At 34.6% G+C, this 13161-nt stretch overlaps 1 protein-coding gene across 1 annotated transcript in view; it reads right to left on the bottom strand.

Annotated features, from left to right (window-relative positions):
* Positions 1-4956: 4956 nt before the first annotated feature.
* The window catches only part of TMEM47 (transmembrane protein 47), a 29373-nt gene continuing 21168 nt past the window's right edge, over positions 4957-13161 (bottom strand). The window contains exon 3 of the mRNA XM_043457941.1: positions 4957-8303. Coding sequence (XP_043313876.1) covers positions 8125-8303 — 179 coding nt within the window. The 3' untranslated portion in view covers positions 4957-8124. The remainder of the gene's footprint in view (positions 8304-13161) is intronic.

The following is a 13161-nucleotide window of genomic DNA, read 5'->3' as shown; positions in this document are numbered from 1 at the left end:
TGAAACCTTGGGTGATCATATTGTGAGTGTGAGGTATTACACTGAAATCCTCAAAGGAATCAATTAAGTGTAAAGAAACAGGCAAAGTCAGCAGGACTAGCATTTTTGGAAAATACATGTGAATGGTGTTCTGCAGAGTTGTGCAGCATGACAGTTCTTATGGACTGAGGTGGATTGCCACTGCATTTGAGATATAAGAGGGAAAAATTACCATGAGTGGCTTTAGAGATTCCAGGACAGTTTTCATGTCATCTAATAATTATTGATCTTTCCCCCTTAGCATATGACTTTGATCCTGGGGAAAATATGCACACAGAAGGGAGTATTTACACTAAAATATTTTCACTTCATTAAATTTTACTGTGACGAGACAACTGGGAGCAATTTCAACGGGGAAGTAAGAGTGTTAAGGCACCCTGGGGTGGGATGGGAAGTGTGTCAAGAAATCTTCATGTACTTTCCAAGTCTTCTTTTTGAGATTTAGCACAACCGGAATGTTGAATCCTGTAACAAAGGGTGCTTTGTCTAACAAAAGGTTCTATTGGTCCAACTAAAACTAGTTTAATCAAAGCAGAAAATTATTGAAAGAACACGGAACACAAGGCAGCTTGACCTTACTAAGAACTAGGGCCACTCACTCTTCTCTCTGCATCGTATAGGGTCCCTCTTGACTGCTTCTCTGTTCATATCTATTGCATTCCTTTATTCTCTGCAGTTTGTGTTTGCATCCCTGCACATACCCCCGAACTCTGTAGTTTATGCGTTTTATTACTAGTCACATGCAGAGAACAATTCCAAATTAATGGGCAAGAGAAACAGAGGGGGCTAGCTTAAGGCAGGAACCATCTCTGATGTATGTAATCACCTCTGACCAGGGGTACAGGGTCATGTGGTGCAAATATGGCTGCCTGCCAAGCCCTCTGTTCTCAGAAAAATCATCATGGGCGGAGCCTAGACTCCAAAGCTAATCAGCTGTATCAGCCTTTCAGATTTCTACCCTCATAAAACTGCATAGTCTTATACCACACAGTTCTGACTAAATAGTAAAAACCAGAAGATCTGTTAGATCTCCTATTCCTGTGTGTAATTTTTTCCAATTCTTATGCTCACTTTGTATATTTTCTTAGATTGTAAATAATTCTAAGAATGCTCTGATTTCAAAATAAAAAAGATATGTGCAAAACATTCTAAATATAAAAACGCACAAATTTGTATTTATGCTCGTAAATCGAAACGAGCCTAACTTTAGGAAAACAGCATGTTGCATGTGTGCATGTATTTTCGCCATCCAAACAGCGCAGTAGCCAAACAAGCCTAACTGAAATCAAATAGTGCTTTTGACCTGAATGGACGTAAGAAGTCTTAATTGTTGACTCAACTTTTAGAGCATTTCTGGTTCAAGGATGTCATGCAATCAGAAGCAGCAGGAGGAGGTTGCCCTGTTTAGGATCATACTTGAACTTCCTAAAGCTTAAATACCTGCCCCAATACACACTAATATTTATTGACTTTCTGATACAAATAGGGAAAAAATAATTATACCCATGCCTGAAAAAAAATGTGGAAAAGAAACTCAGAATATTCCATGTCTTTCAAGTTGGCTAGAAAGATGTGCTAAATATTGAGGTTTGCAAAGAAATATTCTGAGAATGGATTTTCCAAAATTCTGCTTCATTAAGAAGCATTTAAAAACAACTGAAAATTTTATATGAAAAATATAACTGGAAATTTTATATAAAACATTATGCCTCTATAAGGATTTCTATATCAAATTTATGCAAAATGTGTTCCCATAGTGAATAGCACCCATAACTTGGAGTTGAATGAGAAGCATACTTTTCATTCCTACTGTATAGCACACAGAACTATATTCAAAATCCTGTGATAAATGATAATGGAAAAGAATATGAAAAAATATATATCTGAATCACTGTACAGTAGAAATTAACACATTGCAAATCAACTACATGGGCTTCCCCAGTGGTGCCATGGTAAAGAACCCACCTGTCAATGCAGGAGACACAAAAGATGCAGGTTTGATTCCTGGGTAGGGAAGAGACACTGGAGTAAGAAATGACAATCCACTCCAGTATTCTTGCATGGAAAATTTCATGGGCAGAGGAGCTTGGCGGGCTAGTCCAACATCTCATTCTGCTTTCATACACGCCATGACTCAAATAATTAACATAGACATAATGGCTGGATAATGTGTAAGAACAATCACCTTAAAGTTAAAAATTGGAAAACTTGTTCTTGATGTCAAGAATTGCCATTATTACCAGAGTAGTGATATGACCACAAGGGGGAAGTTACTCTCCAAAAATGGTTTGATCCACAAGTTTTTCAGGGAGAGAGAGCATGATAGCATTATTTGTTATCTTCTGTTAAAACACATTATCAAAGTCGAGTGAAGCAGTGTTTCTCCTCCATTTAACCTTTGACAATATAATTCTCCATTCATAATAATTTTAAGAGAAATGTCTTCTCTTCTGGTTTAAAACAATTTCTTTGAACTCTTCATTGTGAACTATATTTTTACCAAAAAATGAAATAGGTTGTATGATATTGTTTTACCTTTATGATGATAAATTCAAAGCAACCAAGGGGCAGTCTTAATACCATCATCACATATATGTAAAATGTTTTAACTCTATGCCTGTCTCTCTTTTGTAGTATAAGAAATGCCTTCAGGTCACCCACATAACAGCCTCACTCAAGTCAAAATTGGTATATAAACTTTATATACTTATATAAACATATAAGCTATATATATATATATACACTATATACATAGTATATATATATATATACTATACATATATAGTGTAGATACTATTTTCTTCATTGATTCATGTCACATGCAGAAACTGAACTGTTCAAGGTTTTTGCTGGTTTGATGACATTTTCCAGTACTTGTTCCAAGCTTCTTTTATAATCACTATTTCTATGAAGTCATTCAACTTGAAAATAATTGCTTGCCAAAACTGAGTTTCTCTGGTGAACCACTCAACACAGTTTTAGTTTTACAAAGAACACCATTCTTTGTGTGCTGTTAATCTTGGCTTTGAAACACCACATATTATCCTTCCACTTGAACAGCTCAGCTCCTGTTCTCTTGGTTACACTTTGGAACCATTAGACTTACGGCTGGAATATCAATGTGAGTCACCTAGCTGGTGACTCTTTGAAAACAGATTTTCCAAGTATGGATATATGGATCCTCTGCTCATAGCAACATCTAGTAGTTGTTAAAAATGTGAGGACTTCCTGAACAGTCTGCAAACCTGCATTTAATCAGAAAAGTTGCTGGCATTTATTACATGGAGTTTTGTTACTTAGTCTAATTTTAACTTTGACATTAAGTACCTATGACATTGTGTCCCCAATACTTGACACAGAAGTCATTCAAGTTAAATTATTCAAATAAATTAGTGCTTCCTGTGAAAATACTAAGAGCTTAACTTTCATTTTTATTTGCTCCTTTAATCTTATCTCATTTAAGACTGCACTTCTAAAAAGCTATTAACAGAAGGTCATAACATGAAAATTTGATCAATAAATTAAAAATCTAGGTATTCAGTGGATTATTCTACAGAATACAAAATAATTTCATTATCAGTTCATTTTCTAACCAAAATGACTTAAAAGACTACCAAAATGGAACATTTTGTTGACAAACCATGGGCCTGACAAAAAAACAAACCACAAATTGACTATATGGCCATTATGGCAAAGCAAATTAAAACTGTTTTCCTATTTCATGTTCACAGTGAAATCTCTGAAGGCAGTGAATTTTCCCTTGTCAAATCCTAGTGAAGTTATGTCTCCATATCTTCCAAATTCATAGAAACTGGGTCATGGATAATTACCAGGCTAGAGATGTTTGTAAAGGTGTTTTGGACATGAGAATTCTGTATGAAAATGAAAGTTCTTTATACTGAAAATATAATACATCAAATGAATGATGCTACTCCATCAAAGTAGATTAAGGTCATTGAAATGGAAAATTTCTACAATGGTAGAAAATTTGTGAAAGTGTTAGAATTTATTTGGATTGGCCAAATAGTTCATTCAGGTTTTTTGTTAACATCTTACAGAAAAACTTGAACAAACTTTTTGGCCAACCCAATATAACTTAAACATGCATACTTTTGAGTATCTGATAGTAAATATCTCATAGATTTACTAATGATTTATAATTTTTCAGCAGAAAAGTATACTGTGAACCTGTCAAGATTTGAGGGTTCATATGAGACATAAAAGGATGTCTTCATGACAAAAATATGTATTTTTATTTAAACTGATTTTATCAACACAGAAAGTTTGCTCAATTATATATGCTTCTATTTCTATCTTCCAGAAAATTTTCTGACAATCATACAAGTAAATTTTTTGCTCTAATATAAACTCCCTTCCAAGTATACTCACATTTATTTAGCACAAAGGGTGATAGGAAATTTGGACTTAAAATTTATGAACTTCTTCACATACACATACATGCATAGAAAATTTTAAGTGTCTAATTAAAAAACAGAAATAATGCAGGAAAGTCTGCTTTCATGTACACTGCAACTATTGAAAACTGAACAAAAACCAAAATAGAGGATCAAGTCCTTCACTACTCCTAATTGTGCGATAAGAGAGTAGGAAAAAGGATAACCTACACTCTATCTCCTCTCTGTGCCTTTTAAAATGAAAGTTTTAAAAAAGACATTTAATATCCTTTATTTTATTGCTCACATTTAACTCAGCTGCAGAGGACAGAAAGGATTTGGGGAGATAACTGAAACAAAAAAAAGTTTAAAAAAGTTTTACACAAAATGAACATGTCATATATCAAGCTATGTTTTCTAAATAAGATATATTTTACAAAAGAGAAAATGAAGTGAAGACATGTAATTTAGAAACCTGTTAAAAAGAGTCCACACAGCAGAAAAGACACAAAGTCAAACCACATCAGGGAAGCCACTTTTATTTTTATTTTTTCCACATAGATAATTTCATGTCAGCTACAAAAATCATGAAATGAAGAACTGATTATGAAACTGCAAACTCAAAAACCACTGGAGTGATAAACAGGATCTCCCCAAAGGATTGTTAAAAAAATAACCAGAATACCATGAATTCATATTTAAGTAGTAAACATGTCATATATTTTAAAATAATAAATATAGAACAGCAGTAGAGAAACTAATAGCATAAACAGCATGGAGTATATTTTATTTTTAAGACAGATGAAATTTCTAGGCACAGTTTTAGGCATTAAAGAGGACACAGAGGCATAGGTTAGTGTGTGCTGCTCTGTACAAAAATACAGTCTGAATAAATTACATTGCTAGCCATACAATTAGACGTCACTTACCAGTCAGCTCATTGCATGTTTAATAATATACAGTTACATGCTAATCCATATATATCATTTATATTTCAAACACATAGGTCTCTCTATATTTATGTCTTTAAAATTTACATGTTGAACTTACAAAAGCTAAATTGCTGTGCAAGAAATCCAAATAACTAGCCCTGCTGAGTACTTTATGCTGTATGTAGGTATGTGTATCTCTCTCTCCCTGACAAACAATGGGATCAGAGTTAATAGTTTGGCTAGTAAGAAAACAATAAACAAACCTAAAGCTGCAAAGACATAATATTATTGTAGGTGAAAAATTCACTTGTGTTTATTCTGATAGACAAAACAGTAGTTTGAATGAGCCATGATAACTTTCATGTTGTACTGAACTTGTTAGTAATGAAACACTTTCAACTATTAGTGATGGTAGAAATATAGCAAAGGGCTCTTCACTGGAAAGGGGTAAAAAGTAATATAAGAAATCTACTTTTCATTAAACTGCAAATATGTGTGCCTTAGCCTATACCATATTCTGTCACTTCCAGGTTTTTCAAATTGACAGAGAATGAAAACTTGATCAAGACTTGAGACGTGATATTGGTCTAACAGCACACTGCATCCTCTACTAGGACTAAGAAAAGTGCCCCATTGATGTCAGCATCAAAGTACTGTTCTTCCATTATTCAGGAATAAAAAGATTCTTCTCACAACAGAGAGTGTTTAGTAGCCGAAATCCCTATCCAACAAATATCGTATTTCCCATGCTGCTCTGATAATATGCAATTAACTACAAGACAGTCTGGCCCAGATTTTACTATTTCTCAAGAAAATTGCTTCAAAAGATTCTATAATAGTCATATCTTTCTGGAAAATGTCCACTCATAGTTTCTTACGAGTCTATACAGGATTATATACTTTTATAAAGGTTTCTCTCTAGAATGCATTTAATTAGTTTTGTCTGTCATTGCTAAAATAAGCCTGGTTCTTCAAATTTACTTCATGATTCCATAGAAAAGTCACAAGATAAGAGGTTTTATTTTAAGCATTTGAATAATAAAATAGTGGGTTTTTTCCTGTTGTTTTTGGCAACAGTTCTTAAGACAAGCTGAAAGCAGAACTCTGCTTTGGGAGGTAAAGCAAATTATTAAACATTATTGATGTAGTCCTGTTCTTAATGGATTTTGCAATACAACAGAACATAGGCATTTTTTAAATGGTTTCTCCAATGCTTCTTTCTGCAAGAGGGCCAAATAGTGTCCTTGTTAACAAAAATAATTATTTATAACTTTTATATTAGAACTGTATATTTGCTATAAAAATATGTTTATAATTAAACTATCCAAATTTGTATATTAAATAGGATTAACACAAGTTTGCAGTGTAAGATTTGCTGCAAACTTATTCCTTATTATTATTCCATTTGAACAATCAATAAATGATTCCCTTACCATAAATCCATCGTAATTGTGTGCACAAATCAGTTAGCCCATTAGTTAACTTCAGAGGACCAGGTGATAACCAGATGAAAACCAGATGAATTCTACTCCTCTACTGACAATTATATAAATCTATCACTATTCCTTTTTTAATGAAGACATTTAAAATACTTGGAAAAAAAGAAGCCTTCTATTTTAATGACTTTTAAACAAAATGACCATCCTAATTGCTACACTCTTTTGAACTACAGTGCTTACAAAAGAATCATTAATTTTCAGATTAACACCATTTCAATTTTTCTTCTTATACAATTCTATTTAACACTTTCCAATAAGAACATAGAGCAAAAGCTTTAAGGTATATGCACTTTTGTACAGTAAATAAGTGTGAATACCGATCTAAGCCTCTTAACAACGTGTACAAGGTTAGTGTTCAAATCACTTCACTAGAGCAAATATTAATTTTATGTGCAATAGGCAAATGCAGGTGTAGGGTTAGGGAACAACTTATTACCATTTATACTAATGGCTCACCTTCTATAAAAATACTTAAGCTTGTTACATATGCACAATTGTTTGCTGTAATGTTTGGTAAGTGATTTAAAGGGTACTTAGGACAAAAGCAATCATGCATATTTCTTTCTAGTTGCCCCAGGGAAAATAGAGATTCTCAATTTTTCCTCATTCTAGATATGGCTGAGGCACAATTTCTAACCACATAATGAAATGCACGTCTCCAAATCTTGACTACCTTCCCAGCGAGATGCTGATTGCCAAAGCATAACCTCCCATTAAAACGTAGGTGGAATATGTATCATTAACCCAGTTACATTCAGAACCCCCATTAGATGCTGAAGGGAAGTTTACTTTTCAAGAGTTCACTCAAGCAAATAACCAATGTAGTCATTGGATGGGATAAGCAGGCAATAAGGACTCTAACAGTGGAATCCTTGTCAGCACAAAGGAACTTCTAAATGTTGCTTATGCCAGCTGTTCCCCTGCAGGCAATAGGAGATTCAGGCATTTCTCATTCCAACTAGTTTCTCACAATGGTTTCTGTCATATAGACCCTTTGCTTGTCAAGAAAAGTGACATGAATATATTGGAAGTTTGCAGCATTTGCCTATGTCTAATCAGCTCTCTTAATTTGTGCAGGTCCCTAAAATGGATGTAAAAGCTGGTTATGATGTTGACAGCCAAAAGGCAAAAGATATTAAATCAACTGAGCAAATTGTTTGATGCTCCACAAGTGTTTTAGAAAATGATGAATTAGAAAAAATGCAGACGTAATCCTTTTGTTGGATGGTTGATTTTTTTTTAAATTTGAGACTACTGGTTCTAGTAATAGTCTTCGTAGTTCTTAGGGTTCAGGCAATAAAGGATGGCACCCCCAAATGAAAATATAGTTGCACCCCAGGCCAGGCCATAACCCCAGTTGAACTCATGGTAAATTTTCAAGCTCACAGTTTCAATGAACTTGATTGGGTAAAGAACCAGGCTGCAAACCTGTAAAACAACTGAAAGAAGAAAAAAAATGAAAATTAGGAAAATGTTATTTACAGGAAATATAATGATATACAAATATACATATGTATGAGAATTACACTTAAACAAAAAAGTCAAAAAATTTGAAGCATTGCTTATTCTAGATGGTATACTTTAAAATACTGACTTTTTCTGTTTAACACTATTTCACAGTACAGTAAGCATTACTCTAGTAATAATTAGCAAATTACTATAATAGTATTTGATGAAATTAGTGTAATATACTAATTTATATGAACATACAAAGTAGTGATTCTCAGTTTACAAACACATATAATTATCACTATTACAGCAAGTAGTACTAGTTTAGGTAAACTGTTTTACTATATAAAACTTGTAAATAGCTTCCCAAGAATAGTGACCCCAAATACCAGCTGAAAACCTTTGTTATTTATTTATACTCTTGGGAAGCTGGGGAATCTGAATTCATCTGTACTGATTAAACTGGTGTACTTGTGGTTCAAGGTGTACTTCTGTTGTTGTCACTCCACAGTATCATCTAACTCAGCCCAATGCTCGAGAAAATCCTACCTTGATGTCCTTACTTATATCACTATTTTTATTATTTTCTTCTCATCTAGTTTATAACTTTCATCTTTTAAAATGGGTTCAAAACTAATCTTTGTCAAGAAGCCACACCGACTCATACCCTATTAGATATAACAGATGACATTTATATATTTATACCTCACTCATTTTCAAAAAAGAATAAAGTCTCTGAAGGCACGGAACATAATCAGACTAGAAAACCTAAGCTAATGATGTCTATCACAATAGGACACAAAACTTAGCTCTTACTTCTTAGTTAAATCTTAGTTCTGAGTCAGGGCTAACAGGGAAATGTGATGAGTCATACTTAGTAAAATATTTATATGAGACACTAGATTACACAAGAGATAATATCTTCCAGTCAAAGTCATAACCATCTATTATATGTAACATTGCAACTGCTACATAATTTCTCTTTTATTTCAATCAATTTAACGAGAATTTATGGGATGCATCTGCCTTATAGATCCATCTCTACTATATGATGGCTCCCACTCTCAAGAAAGAGACAATCTTCTCCCTGAAAACTCTGAGATACAGTAGTATGTGAAATGGGCTGGCAAACTACCAAATCTGGTCTGCTATTTATTTTTGAAAAAACTTGTGCTGGAACACAGGCTCATTCATTTATGTACTGTCCATACCACCATGGCAGAGTAGAGTGGATGCAACAGAAACCATGTGGCCCACAAAGCTAGAAGTATTTATTGTCTGGCCCTATATAAAAAAAGTTTGCCCACCCCTAATATATAACATAAATTCTGGGTTAAAATGATTCTTATTTAACTCATCTTCAAAATACCATAAATTCCAAAAATGCAACAACAAAAATGTGAATAATGTGTACGAGGCAAGAATAAACTTTGAAAAAGTAAAAAATGATACAGTTTATTACATTTTTTAAAAAAGAGCAGCAGGATGGATAGTGTGTTTAATTAAACTGGAATTTCATGCTTTAAAATCTACTCTCATCTATTCTCAGTACCTGTAAAATATCATTATTACCAATATGATTAATGTTCCTAGAAAGTCTACGTAACAGTCATCTGTCTCTGGCATAAAACTGATGAAATACAGAAAACTCATGAGGGCATGATTCCTCAAAATCATTACTTTCGATAAGGCTCAGACTTGGAGTGGCGTGACCTTTCTGAAACCAGATAGAAGAATTCCAAACATTTTTGCTATGTAGCTCAACACTCCTCTGGGCCAGCACTGGCCTACCATACTTCCACATTACTACTGAAGTGTTGTCTGCTATTTAGTCAGTAAGTTGTGTCCGACTCTTTTGCAACCCCATGGACTGGAGCCCGCCAGGCTCTCCTGTCCATGAGATTTTCCAGGCAAGAATACTGGAGCTGGTTGCCATTTCCTTCCTTCTTGTGTTCTTCTTTCTTGTATTATCACATCTCTTAGCAACAGCTGCCATATTTTGTATTTCTTTACTAATAATGGACTGCCTAACCATGAGCATAGCAATTTGTGTTACCAATGCCTTAAACTGCATCACTTTAGAAACATGCAAGTATTTGTTGAATGAGTAAATATACTAAATTTACTACATATTTAATATTTAATTTGATCCTGACCTAGGGATTGAACCTGTGTCTCCTGCTTAGCAGGCAGATTCTTTACCACTGAGCCACCTGGGAAGTTCTTACTACTGAGAGTAGATAGATAAATAGGTCCATATAAAAGGAGAATCTCTCAACATTCAAAATAGAAATCGCACTTTGTTTATAGTTTAAAAATCTCAGAAAAAGTTTTAAGTCATTGTTAGAACAGCTAACAGCATATTATATAATCTACACTTCTATTTCCAGCCAGTAAGTGCTAAATGTGTATTAATTTAAAAACATTCAGCTAGGTCTGTGCCTTTGTGAGGAAAAGGGTGCTTTCATGTTTCAAATGTCTTAAAATTAACAAGAAGTCAATTAGTATCAACTGTGAAATACAGAAAAAAATATTTCAAAATTATTAAGTTGAAAAGAAAAAAAACAGCACTTTTCTCCTTTGGTTTCTATACTCTGGTCACCAATCAAATCATGACTGATCCTGCCAGGATATGATTGAAATATGAATGTGCATTAGGAATAGTAAAATTCATTTACTCATTCAACAAATATTTAAATGTTTCTAAAGTGATGCAGTTTAAGGCACTGGTAACACAAGTTGCTACCCTCATGGTTAGGCAGTCCATTATTAGTAAAGAAATACAAATATGGCAGGTGTTGCTAAGAGACGTGATGATACAAGAAAGCAAGAACCCAACAGAGAGAGCTGCAGGCTGCTCTTTTAGGTGAGACCTGAAGAAGGTCCCTCTGGGGAGGAGTCATAAGAACACAGACCTGAATGAAGTGACGGGTGTGGGTCAATACGGTAGGAGGTGAGTGATCCTGGGGAGAGGGCACAGGCAGATAACAAATGAAGGAGCACATTATGGATAGTGGAATATCAGTAAGGATGCTCAGATATAGTATAGCAGTACAGAGGGCAAGGAAGGGAACAGCGTGAGATGAGATGGAAAAGACAGCCAGGAGACCATTCAGGAGTGGTCTTGTGAACCATGGTCAGGGGTCTGGATTTTGTTCTAAATGTGATGAGCAGCTCCAAGAGGAGTGTGGGCAGAGAAGTAATAACTGATCTGAATTATGTTTTCAAAGGATTATACTGCTTCTTTGTCAATCGGTCAGTCCCTGGAGTGAGGTGTTTACCTAGCCTGCTTTTAATATTCATTTCAATGTGTTTTATTTAGCAAATATTTGGCCTCCATGGTATAATACAAAGATATGGTTTCCTCTAATGGGAAAAATAGAAATACAACTCCATTAGGCTTCACTGGCCTCTTCCACTCTTCTGAGCAGCTTTCTTAGAGACAGAATTTTATTGTGTTGTTTGCCAGATGAAAATGACCCTAAAATGCTTTATGCTTCTTAATTATTTTTATTCTCTTTGGAATCACCAAGAAAAATGTGTGTAATGCAAAATTGAGAAAAAAATATAAGCCTGCATTTGTAAACGATTTTCTTCATTTAATACAATATACAGATGCAGGTTAAAATGTCTCCTTGCCTTTTGGTGAGCTGCAAACAAATCTCGAGTCCAGAACTCAAGAAAATAACCACCATACTCTACCACCAACCAATGAAACATAACAGATGCTGGTTGTGTGGTATTTTCTATGCTCTATCTCAGAGGCATAAAGTAAAGTTGTGTAGCATTTTAGAATTTGAAGGCAATTTGAGGTTCATTTTATCCCCTCACCCTACTTTTTGGAAAAGCAGCAACAAAACTACCAGCCATGAAATTGTGCAGACAGAAACAAGACAAGAACTCAGAGGTTCTTATGTTATTTCTAGTTTTCTTTAAGGGGATATTTTTCAATGTTTTCAATACTGAAATATTCAAAACACTCAATATTGAAAGTCAATATTCTCTAACATGGGGATATTTCAATATTTCAACAAATATTTATTGGATGCCCACTGTATTCTAGGTGAAAGGGATAAGATAGATAAGACACGACCCTTGTCCTTTGATATTTCACACCCTATCGTGGACACAGACACACAGATACAAACAAATGCGTTCAACAGTAGTAGTAGAGGCATGCTCACTTATAATCCATTCTATAATCCATTCATCACATTTATTGAGCTCTAATGATACTCCAAGTACCACTTCTGCCTGGAGAAAGAAGGGAGGACTTCAGAGACGAAGTACTATTTGAACTTGTTCTTGAAGAGAAAGATGAAAAGACCTCTAGGAAGAAAAGGCAGCTTGCATAAAGCTTAGATATAAGACAGTGTGCCTATAGAAAACTCACATGGATAGAATGAAGGGTACAGTCACACAGAGATGTTTGGTTTAGACTATAAAAGGTTTACTGTGTCATAAAAATAATAAGACTGGTTTCTATAGGGAGACATCTCAGAGGTTATTTGAACTATAGATGCTGTTGGTACCCTATCCATACACTCTCATTCTCATCATTCCGGTACATGTCAGCCTGACTTCCAACTGTCAGCACCTACACTTCTTTGCCCGACTTGTCCCCTGGCCACTAAAGCTACTTTGTCTGACTGTGGGGCAGACACAGTGTTCTGGGAAATTAACACTACTGCTGCCCCATCATCATCATCAACACCCCTTACCAATGACTATCAAAATTTGGTTTATGAATACTCCAATTCCCTAGTCCTTCCAGTGAGATAACTCTGAAGGGCATGTTCTACACAGGTTTCCAAAATTTTTCCGGGAAGATGAAGCTCCAGGTGCTTA

Source organism: Cervus canadensis, chromosome X (genome assembly GCF_019320065.1).
Source record: "Cervus canadensis isolate Bull #8, Minnesota chromosome X, ASM1932006v1, whole genome shotgun sequence".
In the NCBI taxonomy this organism is placed as follows: domain Eukaryota; kingdom Metazoa; phylum Chordata; class Mammalia; order Artiodactyla; family Cervidae; genus Cervus; species Cervus canadensis.
The sequence above is the reverse complement of the archived record's forward strand: the minus strand, read 5'-3'. Positions and strand labels throughout refer to the sequence as shown.